Source organism: Azolla caroliniana, unplaced genomic scaffold, assembly GCF_043228905.1.
Source record: "Azolla caroliniana isolate FFs.n. ecotype wild unplaced genomic scaffold, voAzoCaro1.0.p SCAF_5, whole genome shotgun sequence".
Taxonomy (NCBI): Eukaryota; Viridiplantae; Streptophyta; class Polypodiopsida; order Salviniales; family Salviniaceae; genus Azolla; species Azolla caroliniana.
The window spans coordinates 8,676,746-8,695,267 of record NW_028230440.1 but is presented as its reverse complement, the minus strand read 5'-3'; the positions used below and the strand labels follow the sequence as shown (position 1 = coordinate 8,695,267).

The 18,522-nt window shown below is 41.1% G+C and overlaps 1 protein-coding gene across 1 annotated transcript; it reads right to left on the bottom strand.

Moving 5' to 3' along the window:
* Positions 1–1,166: 1,166 nt before the first annotated feature.
* On the bottom strand, positions 1,167–5,826 carry LOC147864059 (DEAD-box ATP-dependent RNA helicase 26-like). The gene is made up of 10 exons (XM_087319694.1): positions 5,039–5,826; positions 4,511–4,620; positions 4,209–4,264; positions 3,884–4,099; positions 3,132–3,338; positions 2,964–3,050; positions 2,728–2,823; positions 2,319–2,537; positions 1,994–2,176; positions 1,167–1,746 (listed from the first exon to the last, which is right to left on the bottom strand). The coding sequence occupies exons 1-10, from the start codon at positions 5,764–5,766 to the stop codon at positions 1,519–1,521; spliced, it is 2,130 nt and encodes a 709-aa protein (XP_087175820.1). The 5' UTR covers positions 5,767–5,826; the 3' UTR covers positions 1,167–1,518.
* Between the last annotated feature and the right edge of the window lie 12,696 nt (positions 5,827–18,522).

Sequence of the window (18,522 nt, the reverse complement as noted above, 5' to 3'; positions counted from 1 at the left end):
TATCACACATCTTCATTAACAACCACTACAATCCAGGTTGATTAACATCTTTATCTCAAACATTATGTCAAATCGTCATTGTGAAATCCATATTCATCATCAGAATTATCTTGATTAACCATTGTCACCAATGCCATTATGTCCTACACCACCTCGGCATTTTTTTTTGTCGATTGCACTACACGATTTCCTGAACTTGAGCCTAATCTCAGTTACTTTGTGAATAATAACATAATGGTTCCAATATAGACTCCACATGTGCAAATTCAAACTTCTATTGACACTCCCAAAATGGGACTTGTAGTTTTCTACATCATTGTAGTCAGTTAAAGATGAAAGATGTAAGCATTAATAAATATACATAATGTCTTAACATACTTGTTTGTCATTTATAAGACTTATTTTTGCAAGATCAATGCTGATTTTACAGAGTTTTGTTACCAACATTGCAATGAAGAAAGTTATGAATTGGTTTCATGGGAATTAGAGAGCAAAAAATGATTAGGATGTAGTGCAAGTGTATGTAATCATCTTCTTAATGCATGACATCTCTCTTTTTCACTTCCCAAACAAAGAGTTCAAAATATGCGGTTTGAAAATGTTTTGTTCACCTTGTTTGGAAATTGGGTTAATGATGTTGTCTCGGTACCAGATTTTATAGTATGAAGTGTCTCTAATATTTCTACCCTTAAGGTCTTAGAATATAGACTTAAAAACATAAATATCTGAGTGTACATGTTCTGTGTGTATGCATGTATGTATGTTGAATCCAATGTATACATATCTATGGCAATAAAATGTTATGTTCTTCATTCTTACAGTTGCGGATGCAAGGATGGGAAATTCTGATATATTTCTTGGTTTAAACTTTCGAAGGCAAAAATACATGTTCTCCAAAGTTATATTGCCACTAATGTCATCTTAGAATGCAAGTGAAAACTACAAAAGTGTGCAGACACAAATAACGAAGCATGTAAGCACACACCCAAAAATGACATCACATGTCCATTGCAAACTTACAGAATCAAGTAGACAGTAGTCTTAATGGGTTCTGGAGAATTTTCATCGCACCACAATTCTACTAAGCAAGATAGTTCCACAAATAAATAGGAAAGAGAATGCTCTGGTTCTTCACCAAATTACAAGAACAGATTATCACAATAAACTTGATAAAACAATGCTCTCATGTGTGTTATAAGCCAAGAAGAATACACTGATAATAGTGATCATTCACTATAAAAATTGGATGAATGGGCCTCTACAAAAGGATTTCATTGACAATACAAGAACATTGATACCATCAGATTTTTAAGTAAGAATATTACATCCAAAAATGGTCGATGAAGCTTCACGGTATCACTCTTCGGCTTTCTAAATCATTGTAATGACAACACATGTATGATAGTTTCCATGATAGAACAAAAATACATCAAATTTTGGTATCACACTATAGTCATGTGTTTGGGTGGTGGATCCTTGATCTGCTCCAAACTTCTATCACATTACTAGCGTGAGAGATCAGGCACATCTTATACCTGGAACACCTTTAAGACTCATCTTACTAATAAGCATTTTTGATAATGCTGGAGGCTCCTTAAAACCCATTGATGCACTAAATTGATTTGCATATCTTACTAGCTCTACTTTTTCTAGTGTTATGCCCTTTAAAGACTTGTAATAGCCGAGCCATGCCTGATAGGCCGTTTCTCTACTCTTCAAATCCATCTGAGCAGCAGTTCGAAGAATCTGTAAAGAAGAATCAATGTAAGACATAGATGATTGAACACAACCTTATTAGTAGCACAAAAAGAAAACCATTACCCAATTTTTTTTGAGAATCACCAGAATACCCCTATATGTAGTACTAATATGTGTTAACTACATAGGAATAGTTTGATAACATTTGAAAACTTACCCTAAATTTCAAAAACATTTGGGATATTTTTGTACTTAAAAACAAAACGGTAATTAAGGGATCTTGCTATATAACTACCTTATCAGTAGTTTGTGGCTCGAGCTTTGGTAGCAATAGTTCTGTCACTGGTAATTTCTGGAAATTTTTCAGGAAGTAATTTTCCCAAGGAGCTAGTATTAGCAAACCTTCACCATCTTTGCCAGCTCTTCCTGTTCTTCCAAGCCTATGAATGTATTGTTGGAGATCAGAAGGAGCTCCTACCTGAGGAGACAAATGGATTTTAGGACAATATATATTCGTCTAGTTACTAACTGACACTTCTGCTCACCATTTCCTGATTCTAGTTTCATGGATTCCACGTTTGTCTTAGCTGAAAGATAAGAGTATGTACTGAATTCATAACCTGGACAACAAGAGTCACATTTGGATAGTCAACGCCCCTGGCAGACACATCGGAGGTGAATAAAATTAAGCCACCTTGTGAATGCCGAAACTCATCTGAAACCCGAGTTCGATAGTTCTGTTGCTTTCTGGAATGTATTTCCCTTGAATTGAAACCGAGGTTCGTGAAAAGACTGCACATAAAGGCTGTCACTCTAGCTGTTGTGCAAAACACGAGGACCTAACAAATGCATTCACCAAGGTGTTGCGTTTAGTGTGTAGTGAATGACATCAACGTTTATGTAAAACACGATATTATATACCATTTGGTTCAACAAGGCATCATGTTTCCTATGTATAACAACGAAGTTTAAAAACTAGCAATATGTCTATTATAAATGAGAAGCAGGCAACACTTAACAGTTATAAACCTTGTATTGTGGATCTGATCTCATGTGGTTCTTCAAGGTTGTATAGATAACACTGAGCTGCTTTTCAAGAGGAACTATCATGAACTGCTGCTTAACCTGAGTACACAGTCAATAATTCTATGATTTTGAAGTTCCAAAACCCTTTCTGAAAGGGAATTTTTCCATCCAGATAGCATGTAATAAATAATATATCATCAGTCAAAAGACTTACAGTGTATTTAAGATCAGGTATTTACCTTGGAATGAGTATCCTCATTGTCCTTGCCAACAGCATCAATAAATAAGTAGTCATCTCTTAACGCAATTTTTGCAATATTATGAACCTGTAATTCAACTTACATGTTAAGCAAACATCTTCTGCACATTGTTAAGCACATGCAACAAGTGAGGCAATTTCAATTAACCTCTTTTGGTATGGTGGCAGAGAATAGGAGTGACTGTCTGTGTGAAGGGAGTACTTGCATTATTTTCTCCAAACTCTGTCGAAAACCCATGTCAAGCATGTGATCTGCCTCATCTAATATGAATAGCTTCACAGATTTCAACTGATTTGCAAGGCCAGAAGTATTTTGAATGTGATCAACTAGCCTTCCAGGAGTACCAACAAGAATCTACAAGAAGAAACATCAATCATTTGAGTAATACGGTGAAATACCTGATGGAAGAAAATGTTTCATCTGCATTTACAGAGTTCCCAAATACAAAACGACAATTTGGCAATAGTTTTCAGGCACTAAGGGAATGCAATTCAAAACCCTGGAAAAGGGATTCCACTCACTCAAGTGGTGTAATTCCTGAGCCATTCAATCCCATTCATTTGTTAACTGATGGATCACACTCAGTCAATATTCACTCATTTAGTTCTCGTTAAATATTACGACACAGAGCATTCATTCATTCTATTGGAACCAAAAACTCAAAACTCAAAACCCTAAACAGTAAACTCTCAAACACGGAATGTTGAAGCATCGACTGCTTGACTTGACTCCTTGTTCTCAAGATAAATAAGAAGGAAGAGTACGTAGCCAAACTTCTATCTGAAATTTGAAATCTAATGACTTAAACAAACCTAGAAAATACACTGACATATTCAAAATACAGCACTCTTTGCTTCACTGTGACATATTTGATAAAGTACACGAGGTTTTTCACTAACCTGGCAAGGATTTTTCCGGAGATTCAGTTGTTCCTTCGGCATTGAGGTTCCACCATACACAACTTGTGCTCCAAATGTCTTATGGAATGTCAACAAGACTTGAGCTTCTGTAGCAGCTTGTTGTGCTAATTCCCGAGTAGGACACACAACAAGAATAGAAATTGGATTCCCAGGTTTTGCAGCCGGTGCTTTTAGTATTGCTTCAATTGCTGGAAGCTGATCAAACATTTTTGGTAGAATTTGGGGGGTGAGCAATAAGGTGCTGTTCATGAATACTTTTGAAGAATCTAAGACAACTCAGGCCTTGAATATGATAAATTCTTACCAAGAAGGCAATCGTCTTTCCAGTGCCAGTTCTAGCTTTGGCTAAAACATCCTTACCTATAATCAAAATCGTTTTAAAAATATTTTCCTGAAACATAATAGTCCAATATCTTCTCTTTTAAAGCAGAAGTGTTTTTTCTTTTATATTTGGGATTAGACCTTGGATAAGTAAATATGGTTGTCTATGCAGACTTCAGAGAATATATATATAGATATATAATTTTTGTGCATTTAATCATTTGCAGAGGAATAGAGGAGCCTGGAAGATACATGTGGATGTAGTACTTATATGTACTTAAATACCTTGCAGAATTGCTGGAAAGGCTGCCTCCTGGACTTCGGTCATTCTTTCATACTTCAGGATGGAATGTAAGGCTTTGATTGATAGTGGTGAAATATCAAATGAATCAAATCTGTGGAATAATGAGATATGTCAAAACAAACAATAGGAGTCATGTTGATAATTTGAGCAAAGAATCTAAACAGCTACATGTCATATCAAGTTCAAGTTTTTGACTTGGTACCCAATTATGCAATGTTTCCAACATATTGTATATTGTTATTATAATGTATACTCAAGTTCATGGTATTACATAATTCAAGTTGCTGGTTTGTTCTCCAGTGATATTTATCAAGTTTAGAGCCTGGTGTGTTATCCAACATATTGACTATCATTCTTGAAATTAATCATTATAATGTGTGTTCAGGTCCATGGTAATTGCTACTTGTATATTAATCATTGTGTATGTTCCTCTTCTTCTTCCTCTGCATAATAATGACCAATCTGTCCAAGGGAGATCATACTTTAAAACGAAGACAACAATAGTATACCTTGTCTGTGTAATATGAGAAGGAAGAGAACCAGTGACATCTTCAACATTTGTCTCTTTTGAGAACGCAGCATCACCATTCTCATCAAATAAGTGCTCGCCTGAATGGAAATTACTTCCTATCGAATCAGCACCAGATATAGTCCTATCTCTTCTTGAATTACCATAAAGTTCTACGTTTATCCTTGGTTTAACCATAAAATCTTCCTCTTCCTCTTCAAGAAGGGAGAATTTGTTGAAGCCAATAGTTTCAGCATCTCTAAATTGATTTGAAATCCGTGGAGAATTAGGAAACTTGGATGTAGAATAAATATCTTTCTTCCCCACATTATTATCTTTCATCAACGTTTGATCCGAACGTCTATATCTGTTAACATTTTCTTTCTTCACAAAAGAGGTTTCTTTAGGCTTTGCCATGTCTCTTTCCTTCCTCCATGGGGTACCGTTGGCATTTGGGTCAGAGCCTAAACGCTTGCGATACACAGAAGAAGAAGATTCTGGTTCACGTTTGGCTCTTGAACTAGAAGGCGTGGAATTAGCCACGGCCACTATTCTTACCGACGAAATCGATGCATTGGAAACCAGATTTCTTCGTGACTGCAGAGAAGATGGCATAATGAAACCAGGGTTGAAGATTCCACAACTCTGGGAGAAAGAAAGAATGTCTCTTCTTCCTGCGTCTGCGGCAGCAGAAGAGGAAGGAGGAGGAGCAATGGTCGTGGAAGCCATGGTAGGCTTATCCGAGCGAAGCAGAGCAGAGTAGCCTCTGTCCACTGCTCTGCTGCTCTCGAAAAATATCTTCGAAAGGAAAAACAAAAATCAAAAAAGAAGATTTCTAATTATTGGGTTTTTACATTTTTGAGAATTTCACGGAATTGTGCCCTAAATTCCCAATCATTTCCTCTTTCTTTTTACGAATACGTTTTTTTTTAAAATGCATTCGTATTCGTGGCGGACGCCTCACGAATGCGAACATGTCAATGATCAATCTATGGGCACCGTTTTCTTCCAAAGTAGTAGGGTCACGAGAATGTATTACCTAATCGCCAAACATAGTTATATCATATCTAGCCATGAGGTATGTATGTATGTATATGAAGCTTAGTGGTGGACACTGTCCACAAAGCCATGATCCGCTCGTACTCACTCTATAACATACATCATTTTGCCCAGCTACCAAGCCAAGTCTTGTCGTACATTTGAACTCCGCATTGAGATTTTCCTTTCCATCCCAATGTAATTTACCCATGAGGATGCAAGTAGACACCTCCGTTGGTAGAGAGTTAGTATGTATCCTTGTCTACATTTGGGTCGTTGCCACTTCACCAATTCTAAACTCTATTAGCCTAGGAGTGCATCGATTGTTAAGTCACAATAGATTTTGAGCATTTAAATGATCGATCGATACCTACCACATGCTATCATGAAGCTACCATTCCTGTATTCCCATGGTGTATAAGAATCTCCAAAAAATAATGAGTTACTTTTGTCCAGGGTCGAGTTCCTCTACACATACCTTGTAAGAGCTATATCTTTGAGCAACCATATGATCCTTTGAATTTAGTGACTAATTTCGCTAAATCCTCCCCATAAGGTCTTCAGAATATAGATATCGTCCCATAAACGCCACTCACATTGATTCTTGACTCCTTCCATAATGTATATTTTAGTGAACGCGCGAAACGATCAAGTGATTTCTTTTTCCATGGTAGCAATGGCAAAAAAATGAAAGATCATTGAAATTATTATTTCTTGCACCACTTTAGTCGGGTAGCAGATGGCCAACTTGGGACTTCTATTATACAAACTTATCTAAAATTATACTCGATAGGATATGCATGTCAAACTTCAAGACGGTGAGATATTAACACAAACAGGACAACCTAAATGGTGACAAACCTCACATTGGTCGAATATTTCCCCATGTTATCCAAGATAAAACAAAATAGTCTTAGTGCATCACATAATTAGGACAAACTTATGCAAATTAATATCTAACCACGATGCCAATGCAAGCACAATCCACATTTCCATAACTTTAGCTATACTATTAGGTAGATCTTTAGGGAACCAAAATAAAAAACATTTGCCAAGTTATGCATCATAAAAAGAATTGGGTGAGTAGTAACGACAAACAATAATGGGCTCAATGGTATCCCTCTTGTACATAGATCGTGTCAAAGTCATCACTCTCGTTACTACATTGTTACGGGCATGACCATATAATATCTCGTGGTAAGATTGTCCCGTAGTATTCAATACATGTGGATAAAGTGTTATCTGAGCTTAATCCTAATGTAAGCATATGATAAAGAAATAATAGATAGATAAATAAGAGAGGAGAGAGAAAGAAAGGTGTTGATCCACCTAATCACCACCGAGCGAAGGGACCGAGACGGACTTGAGCCTCGATCGACGGCCCATACCACCACCGTGGCATTGAGTTGTACTTGGTGCTGGCGCTCGCTACAAGAGTTGATCACCACAAGATTAGAGTCTCGTTGTAGTCGATAATGTATCAAATGACGGTAGCTAGGCCTCATATTTATAGCCAGACCTAAGGCCCCCAGGCAAGTTCACACTTGGCCTTAATGGGTTGTCTCAATCCCTAGGATTAAAAGTAATCCTCCCTTCTTTACACTCTCGATTAGCTCTCACACTTTATCCATGTGTATAGAATATTACGGTACAATCTTATCACGGGATATTATATGGTTCACCATTCAATGTAGCCGGTGACACATCACCTACCCCCAATGCAAAAGCAAGGGAGGATATCCTTGCACCGAGACCCATAAGAGACATAAGTTGGGGAAAAAATGACCAATTTACATGACTATAAGCCTTCCTAATATCTTGTTGAATCATTACAATTTCATGTTTTTATTCCTTAGGGGTGGATAATAGAATTGGTAGGCATCAAATGTGGTGGCCTCTAGGAGAATATAGAGAAGCTACAAAATATGAATGATTGCTTGGATGTGAGAATTAGGGATATCAAGATATTTATCAATTAATTTTGTCATCACATGTGTCATGGAGCATTCATGATTTTGAGGTATTGTGTTTGTGAGAGGAAAGGAATAATGGCCAATTGAAACAAGAGTGTGAAGCACCTTTGCCGGACGGCTAAGTATTTTGCCCATGGCCAATGTAATGTTGAAAGGAAAAAGGCAGTGTCAATCCAGATGTGAGAGTGTGTATATTTCAAACCATTGCTGAAATTGTTGGTCTTCAAAAAATGGGAGGTGCCATGGTGGTTGGGAACTAGGCGAGTCAGTGAAGGGGTCAACGACCTCATAGGGCCATCCTCTAGCGCCAATGTGCATGGTAGTTGACCACACCATCATCTTATTGTGATAGATTTGTGGGGGTTGGAGGCCAACTTAGTGTTCAACTACAACTTTTGGATAATATGAGTACAACCTAGTGTGGAGGAGTGGGAGTTCGCAAAAATCAAATTGCCAAGGGATAGAAGCTGTGGATTAATCCTCCAAGCTGTTTGCCCACTCCTTGCTCAAGTTGTTCTAGTTGTCGTCGTAGTTCATGGGAGGGCTGAAATTGGTCACCCAGGTCTACATTAAAACCTATGGTGTTGAACCTCTTGGAAATAGTTAGTGGCCAGAGGAGATGTGTTTAGATAGGTTGTTGTTGTTGTTGTTAGTGGTGGTGGAGTATGAGGTGCTTTAGGGAGTGATTACTGCCCGAGCGGGTAAGTACGCTAGTGTGGGTGAGGAACGAGTAAGGTGTTAGATGTGAAGCATGGTGAGGGGGGTCATTGGTGTGGGTAGGTTTCTTTATGTTTTTGTTTGTTTGTTTAGGTAAAGTTATGTGAAGGGGGTTCAAAGGGAAAGTATAAATGGGTGATGTGGAAAGTATATTGTGACATGGTGGGGTCGAGGCCAAGTGATGTCTACTGACGTCACTTGTAGGTCAAGAGGTGACGGAAGTGATAGTTGATGACAATGAGCAAAGACGAAGCAACGACAAAAAATAGTAGAGAGAAACAATTAGTGTGGCAACAACAAATGATGTGACGTTGACGATAACAAAGACGATGGTGACAAGAGGTGGCAATGAGACGACAATAGATTGTGGGAAGCTGGTGATGACCGACAACAATGAGGTAAAGGCTTAGGGTTTAGGCAAATTGTAATTGGCCTCCCTCATTTCAGAGGGAAATTGTGAAGGATTATGTTTTTGACCTCCTTGTCGGGTGCTTGAGTTTGGATTTTTGAGTTATAAATTCAGTCATGATCCTTGTTCGATTACAAATAATACTAGGTAATAGATTTACTAGAATTAATTTGATATTAATCTTAAAAATACATAATATATCAAAGGTTTATATGATCAATTTAGTGACAAAAGAGGTTAACTCGACTTCGTTACATGGAGTAGCTTGTTGGCAAATAGATTGCGACGATCCTCAACTTCCGATTCAACGTTCCACCAAAACGGCTTCGTCACCCTTTGTCGTTGGTGCACTTGAACACCCTCTTGATGCTTAATCTTGAATCCCCATTGATAGCGCTTTCGTCTTGTATAAAATTAGGTTCCTCACAATGAGCTCTCCCTTTTATAGGCATCTATGGCTCCTCAATAAAATAAAAATAGTATAGTACATCCTTTCAGGTAGGATACACGTTCACTTATCTTCCTCAAACACCTTGTGTGGGCATAGTGTCAATTGACGTTCGCTTGATCTCATGTTGTTCCGAGAGAACTTGAACCCCTCACCTTCTAATCCTAGCTTAAGCTCTTGCCAATGGTGCTAATAATGTCTTTTTATTCTTTTTGACGTCATGTCAACTATTTCGTGTCCTCATATTTGTCCTAGACCCTTCAATCTTTCATATAACTTACACCTACTTCATTTCCTAAGTTTGCCATATCACAATAATGCTTGATACCATTACACAACCAAGTTTGAATACATGAAGAACGAGAGTTTTAAGTGGAATACTTTCTTCAATAATTGCCACCACGATGCTTAAATGTTGTCCTCCCATGTTTTATAAGCGCTTAGGGTTTTTTGGATGGTTCCACATAACCCATGCGATTCCTATCTTATCCCTTTGTTGAGATATCAAGCTCAACTACATTTAGTTATTTAGTCAACCATGTAACTTCTTAGTTACCTAGATAGAATCTAGTTAGAAGTGTTGACTATAAATCCTTAAATAGGATCTTGTACTTAAGTGGGATATTCTAGATCCTCCATTCCTAAGTACATTTAATATAGGACTTACACCTTTGTACCTATATTCTTCTCACACATGTGCACCCTTGCACATGAGATCTATATATACCTCATTGTGGGTATTTTTGTATTTGATGATTCTTTTTAATATAGTTAATCATCCCCCATCTTGTCTCGTTGATCATAAGTGTTAACTTCCTCTCTCTCTTTCTCTCACACACATACACACACATATCATTTAATCTTTCATTTAACTTAATCACATAATTAGGTACTAATTAACCCGTAATTAATTACCTAATTCTTAACATGGTATTATAGCGTGTGGTTTAGCACATCCACTAAGCCCACACGACTCTTCGTGATTGTGTGTTCGAGACGCTGACGACAAATCCGGCTATCGGCTATCGTAGTGCCGCTACGTAGCACGCGTACGTGACCAAAGGAAGAAAAGCTGAGAAGGAAGACACCACATCAAAATGAACACACAAATGGGTAGCTCTCTCCCTAGTAAAAAGCTAGACTGGAGCAATTAGTCATCTTGGGAGTACAAGATGAACCAATACCTTGTCGGCCAAGGGTATTGGAGCTACATCAACGGCGCACTTGAAACAAACCCGACATCACAAACACCAAGTACCCAACGTGGGAGCAAGGAGCGCTTCAGGTAATGTATTGCTTGGCAACATGTGTCCACAACCATATGCTTAGCCACATTCGAGATGCCAAGATGCCTAAAGAGGCATGGGAGAACTTGAAGAAGATGTTTGCCGCCAACACGACTGCTCGCAATCTTCAACTCTGACAAGAGTTGAACAACATTAGGCAAAAAGACATATTTGTGTCGGACTACATCGCCAAGATCAAGAGCATTTGTGACTCGCTTGGCTCCATCAACATAATCGTCAACGAAGACGAGATGGTTCAAGTATGCTTGGGCGGCCTTGCACAACGATTCAATTCATTAAGGACGGTTATCCTAGAATGAGAAAACCCTCCTTCGTTCTTTGACCTTCTATCAATGCTATTGGTCGAAGAGAACCACGTTCGAACCAAGACTAAGACGTCGGAAGGACAAATGTTCTTCTTGAATTCGGATGGTGGCCGAGGACGAGGTCGAGGTGGTAGAAGAGGTCGATTTGACCCATCTCACGAAGGGAACTCAAACCTTCGACAACAAAACGGAAGCCATCGAGGAACCTTTGGAAGAAGGGGGAGCTTCCATGCTGAACAAGGTCGGCAAATGTGACCCATTGCTTGCAACTCTTGCGGCAAAATCGGCCACTTCGAAGAGGAGTGTTGGAAAAAGAAAAGTGAGTCGGCTTCTACAAGCCGACAACTCACAAACTACGCCACCAATTCTGAATACGAAGACTACGGTGGACTATTTGTAATGAGACATAGAGCGAACTCTATGACGGCCTCCGACTCCACGAGCACCTCCAAGTCGGAAGACGTGTGGTTCGTCGACTTCGGTGTTGGCCGGTTAAGGGCCAAATGATAAGTAGGAAAAGGGCGAGTCGGAGAAATATATATATTTAGAATTAAATAGAATTATTATTCTTAGGGATGGATCCGGTATAGTTGTATCGATCCGGATCCGAACCGATTCGTAGCCGGTTGCCGATAGGGCACCGCTTTGTAATGACACCGGATTCCTATAAAAGGATCCGACCCGATGTAGTGTTTACGGAAGTAATAGAAGATTATATATATCGAGTAATTGATGCTTGCGTCTTGTATACTTTCCGTCTGTGGTTAATATTAAGATCTTACGCGTGTTAATTACGGAAGCATCCTAACCCTACCACCCCTTTGGAGAAGTGTTCCGAGAGAGGACACCTTGTGTTGTGGCTAGTCCGGCCAAGGATCAACACTAATTTGGCGACCACGATTCCTGCAGTGAGCAGAGAACACTGGGGGATGAATGTCTAGATCGACTAACGACCAAGTCACCGAACGAGGAAGAAGACTAGCCGAAAGACAAGATCAGTCTTTTCCCAGAGTGCTTCGGAGGGCCGCGGAAGAAGCACTTCGGTTCCAAGAACAATAATTTTCCGACGAGGGCAATAGCCTGACGAGTCTGCAAGAGGCAGAATCGATACTGCGGACACTTGCCGAAGGCGACAGAGACTCGGAGGCATTCTTGGCCTTGGAGTCGGAATCAGATAGTGAACAGAGCGTTCAATCAAATTACAAAAGCAGCCACAATACTCCAGACGATTCGGAGGACGATGAATCAGACGACTCATTGACACCAGAACCAATGGAGGAATTACCCTTGGTACCAGGAGAGTGGCAATATCCAAACAAGACCAAATGCACACCAACACCAACTGCGGAGAAAGTAAGAGAACGCACACCAACACCACCCGCAGAGCAAGAACAAGACCACACACCTTCGGTACAACCTTTCGAAGACTGCACCATGCCGTACCTGTATCCGAAGTACTGTGATGACCCTAACGCGGAGGCGTACGTCTATGCGTTCCTACAAACATGGGAAGCAAATCATGTCTCCCAAAGGATGACAGAACCGGAAGCCGAACGGTCAAAAATTGCAGAATTTGGCATGACATTAGAGGGACCGGCGGCCCACTGGCACACAAAGCATCTACCCGGAAGCTTTGCCACATTCGAGGCCTTGAAAACAAAATTCCTCTGACTATTCCATAGGCAAGTGGAACAACGTGAACTAGTCGGTCAGTTTTACATAAACCACCAAGAGAAGCAGGAGACAGTGCCCCAATTTATCATCCGATTTCAAACACTACACAACTAATTCACAAGGGCACCTCTGGAGGATGAGGCGAAAGCAATGTTTCTGGCCGCTCTACGGGAACCCCTCCGAACGATGTGCACGGTACTGGATTTCCAGGCCAACAAGATGGATCAAGTCATTGATTGGGTCTTGGAAGTGGATAAACATAGCTCCCTAATGACGATGGGAGCCCTTCATAGGGCCCTTCCAAATAAGGAGGATCTTAGGTTTTGCCAGGCGTTGCAATGCACAACGTGTCTGAACTCGGGCCATTCTACGGTAGACTGCACAATGAGGACGTAGTGTATGATATGCCACTCACGGGCACATACAATGGACCGATGTGAGTATAACTTGCTCAACCGACAAGCGGCACCGATGCGGAACATTGAACCACGTAGCAGTCACGAACCGGATGACAAACGGTTCCAGAGGGAGGACCGTTACCGACCAAAACGTGGGGATCGGTACAATGACAGAAGACACGATGACTATGAGTGCGATCGCAACGACCGATGCAGGGAACCCTACCACCCCTTTGGAGAAGTGTTCCGGGAGAGGACACCTTGTGTTGTGGCTAGTCCGACCAATGATCAACATCCCGTGCCTCACATCATATGACGTCACACCAAGAGTGGTTTCATGTCTTAAGAACGCTAGATCGACCAGGCTTCATAGAGACGGGAGATGACACCACACATCCCATTCAGCACATCGGCAACGTTCCATTCGGAAGCGACGGCCAAAACAATTGCATCAAGAATTTCTTGCACGTACCCACAATAACGAAGAATTTGGTGTCAGTTGGCCAAATCATGGAGCAAGGCATGCAAGTTCGGTTCACCAATGAAGGATGCTTCATTGAGAAAGATGGCTGACTCATAGCTAAAGGACGGAAAGACGATCGAATGTTCATCCTCGATTCCAATGAGGTGGAATCAGCCATGTATGCCAAAGGTCTCAAAATTAGTGAGGCCAAACGGCATGACCGTATACTCGAAGTGCCCATATCTGGTGCGAAACGCGGTCTTCCATTCATCTCCTAGTCGGATCCGTACGAGGTTATATGCTCCTCGTAAGTCGATCTTTGTGAAGAACCTTGCACCATTGATCCGTTCTAAAAGACTTGAGATAAGGGGAAGTGCCTACCTATTCGTGATGGTGACCTTATTCAAGCCACGGTAATCTACGACGAGACGAAGTGATCCATCCTTTTTCTTGACGAAGAAAATGGGTGCGCCGACTAGAGATTTCAAATGTCAAATGAAACCATTTGCCAAATTCTCCTCTATATAGGCTCGAAGGACTTCTAGCTCAGTTGGTGACAAATTGTAGATCGGTCCCCATAGTGGCTCTTTTCCTGGTTGTAAATCGATGGGTCAATCATACGGTCGATGGTGAGGAAGCGTATTGGCTTGTACTTTATCGAACACATCGGCATAATGACGATACTTCTCTAGAAGTTGAATAGTGGACTCCTCTTTAGTGGTGTTGGAGGGTTTTACTAATACTGCGAAGAAAAACATTTCTTCCTTACATCCTTCCTCACGCAACTGATGTAGCGAAATAGTTGCAATCTTATGAGTAGATCCTCGGGTTTGTGGATGCCGGATTTCCCTTGTTCTCCAATCTATATCTGGGTTATGTAATTCGAACCATGGTAATCCCAAAACAATGGGATGTTCTGGGATACTAATTATATTAAAGGATACTACACACGCTAAATTATCTAGGGCAATATTAACGGGCTCTGACTCTTCTATGATATTTTCGGAAGCAATGGGATGACCATCAATGACTACTACAGAGGCCGAACACGGGAGTTTTCTTAGGGATATCTGATGAGCTTGGGCAAAATTCCTATCCATGAAGCAAGAATTAGCTCCGGAATCTAGGAGTGCTGAGACATGTACTTGAGAGGTACTTTTAGTACTAACTATTACTTGGACTAAGAACACATTGCTAACTTGCTTAGAGGGAATCAAACCACTAATGGGTTGCACAGATCTAGGGATGTCCAACCAAACGACTCCTATTTTGGCTGGACTTAGTCATTTAACTCTTCTTCTAACTGACTAAGGACATCAAATTTGTTCGATAGATTTGGGCTATTAGTACTATTAGGACTATCAGATATTCCTACTGAAATAGACTCAGGTTTAGTACAATTAGAACTAGCAACTATTTGGTTCACCTGTCTTCTTGGCCTATGAGGACAATGTCGAATACGAGTGTATAATGACCGTATTCACACTGTCCCTTTGGACAACCCAAGTTCGGGCTATTTCTGTAAATAGCATAAAGGGTAGTTGCCCTAGGATAGTCACTATATAAAGTGACTTTGTAACCTTTAGTGAAGGTTGGTCGTAATTTGTAACTATTGCTATTGGAATATAACGTTTCCTTTGTGCCTCTCTCTCTCTCTCTCTCTCTCTCTCTCTCTCCCCCTCTGTGTCTATCTTGCTCATGCATACACAGGTTCTTCTTCATCACGAATGTTGCTTGCACTTCTGCATTGACAGCCTTGTCCCCAACAGACAGTTCACTGCAATATGCCCAGGTCTGCCGCAATAAAGACATAGTCTATTTGCTCAGCGTCATTGCTTTTCTTCTTCTGATAATGGACCGCGATGACGTGTAGTGTCAAATTCCATCGGAGTTGGAGTATTCACTGGAGACGCATTATATGACTCCCTTGGAAAAGGTTTTGCTACCATTGAGGCGTAGGTGGGCTCTGATCTTGCCCTTGGCATCTGGAACTAATGTTCCAAACATCATTCGAAAAGACGGTTGATGCATCTCACCGCACGACTAATTGCTTCTGTCAATGGCTTTGGTTCTTTGGGGAAGGTCAAGAGTAAATCCTTGACATGGTTATGTAGACCATAACGAAATTGCTCCATAAGTGCTTGGTCATCCCAAGGGGTATCGGAGGTGAGTAGGTGGAAATCTGCAGCGTATGCGGAGGCTGGATGATCACCTTGACGTAATCGTCGGATTTTGTTGATTGTTGTCCTTATGTTGTCAATATCTCCAAAATAGGCTTTAAACTCACTTAACAACTCTTCAAAATTGTTTAGTAAAGGAGATTCCTTTTCTAACAACAGAGCGAAACCATGCCAAAGCTGAGCCACTTAACAACGTGCCTACTAAACCCACTCGTGATGCATCGGTGGGATATCGGGAAGGATGCATTTGAATGACTAATCGTACATGATTAAAGAATCCTCTAAACTGCGATCGCGTTCCATCAAATTTCATGGGAAGGCCAATCTTGGGTTCTTTATGAACCCCTTGCGTACTGGGTCCTTGTTGTTGCATCGCGACTATGGTTGCTTCGAGTTGTTGCACGCATAACGCTAGTTCCCCATGTTGTTGTTGCGTCTGCTACTTCTCTAAGGAGATTTGCTAAAGCTCCCCCAACTGTCGTTGATTTTCTTGTTCCAATGCGAGAACCTTCTCTTTCAAGCATTGCAACTCCGAAAAAACAGATTGATATTCTTAAGCGCTAACAGTGGCCATAGTATGAGAGAAAAGAGGAATAAGAGATTAGTGCAAAGGGAGGGAGAAGTAAGAAGATAAAGGAAGAGAAGGAAGGAGAACAAATCGATTCAAACTGTCAGGAATAGTGCTAAGACAAAGAAGTTCTGTCAGGAACAGTACTAAGACAAAGAAGGAATTAGTACTAAAAGATGAGGATTAGTACTAAGGGAGGTATAGAACTCTCGAGAGAAGGAATGAGTTGTTATGATTTTGGTCCCTTCGGATGGGATATGGGTACCCGACAAGGAAGACTCGGTGAGAACCGGATGATGCAGGACCAATGAGAACCTCTCACCGGATGAAGGGACATATAGGTAAATATGTTTTTGAGGACCCATTGTGGCTATATCTATAAATAGTCCTAATGTCATATTAGTATATATATGAACTAGGGCAAACACTTATGGGTGTTGGTCATTCCTTGTGTATCATTAGAGTTATTGAATGTAACTGTTGTACAGAGTGTAATAGAGAGAGAGAGGGAAACATAGTAAGTCTCTGTTGTAACCGCCGCTAGGCGAAGTGTGTGAGCAAGAGGTAGTTGCCACTGTGTTCACCTGTTGTATTCTTCTCGACATAGTGATAGTTGGAGTTTGTGGAATCCCGTGGTTTTTCCCATTTAGGGTTTTCCACGTTAACATCCTGTGCATTTTCTTCTGTTTGTGTACTTATGTCCATTTTCCTTTTGTGTGTGTTTGATTATCATTAAGTGATCTAAGTCTCGGTTGTGGCTGAAGATTATTCCGCATATTCTCCACAATTTGGTATCAGAGCAAAATGACACAGAAAATGGAAGATTCGTTGGGAGGCATGTTCAAGCTCACCGGCTCCATCTACTCAGTGTGGAAGTCAAAGATGAGGGACATGCTCGTGGTTAAAGATCTTTGGTTGCCGGTTCAGTTTGGGGACAAGAGACCTGATAAGATCGACGCCACGGTGTGGGAGGTAATGCACATGAAGACAATGGCATACATCCGATGTTTCATCAACATGAACTTGTACAACAACTTTAATGAGGAGAGCAAGGCTCATGAGCTCTAGGAGAAGATCGGCATTATGTTTCAGAATAAAATTGTTGTTAATCGGATTTTGGTATTCCGGAAGCTAGTAAGACTCTGGTACCAAGATGGCTCCAATATGGCAGAGCACATGAATGCCTTCCAGGGGCTGATTTACCAAGCAACATCGTTGGAAGTACCTCTCGCCGATGAGGTACTAGCACTGCTCCTGCTTGGTTCCCTCCCGGATAGTTGGGAGACGTTGGTTGTCACTTTGGGCAACGCTGGGCTGGAAGGAAAACAATTATCCCTAGCAAGAGTCAAGTCAAGCTTGCTAGATGAGGAGGCGTGTCGGAAAGACAAGGATATGATCTCCGACTCCAAAGCGCTCCTTACCGAATCGAAACGCGGAAGACAAAGGAACCGGAGTCCCCAGAACCGGGAAAAGTCGGGGACACGGTCAAAGTCAAGGGGAAGGCCCACTTGCTTCTATTGTGGGAAGCCGGGGCACTTCCAGAAGAACTGTCGGCATTTCCGGAAAGACAAGGAAACTGACAGTACCGATTCGAAGCGGTCACCGGACAGGAATGGCAAAGACCGGAGATGACCGGACCGGAAGGGAACGACGGCAATCGCGGCAAGTGAAGAAGAGTTGATGCTCATCACTGAGGAGAGTGAGTTGACCCTTGCCGGTGACGAGACAACATGGGTTGTCGATTTTGGAGCGTCGTTCCACCTGACCCCGGACCGGAAATGCTTCTCATCCTACACAGCCAGTGATCACGGTTGTGCCCGGATGGGGAATGAAGGCATATGCCGAATTGTTGGCATAGGAGACGTGTTGCTGACAACACCAACCGGATGCAAGTTGCCGATGAAGGATGTCCGACACATTCCGGAGGTTCAACTGAACCTGATATCAGCCAGTCGGCTAGATGATGAAGGCTACACGTGTAGCATCCGGAACGATGTTATGAAGT

What these genes read in the sequence shown, in the direction of transcription:
- LOC147864059 (XM_087319694.1), bottom strand. Translation starts at nt 5,766, where the DNA reads ATGGCTTCCACGACCATTGCTCCTCCTCCTTCCTCTTCTGCTGCCGCA. An exon ending in CTTTCCAGCAATTCTGCAAG is followed by an intron (nt 4,265 to 4,510) that starts GTATTTAAGTAC and finishes TTTTGATTATAG; the next exon opens with GTAAGGATGTTTTAGCCAAA. An exon ending in AGCCACAAACTACTGATAAG is followed by an intron (nt 1,747 to 1,993) that starts GTAGTTATATAG and finishes TCTTCTTTACAG; the next exon opens with ATTCTTCGAACTGCTGCTCA.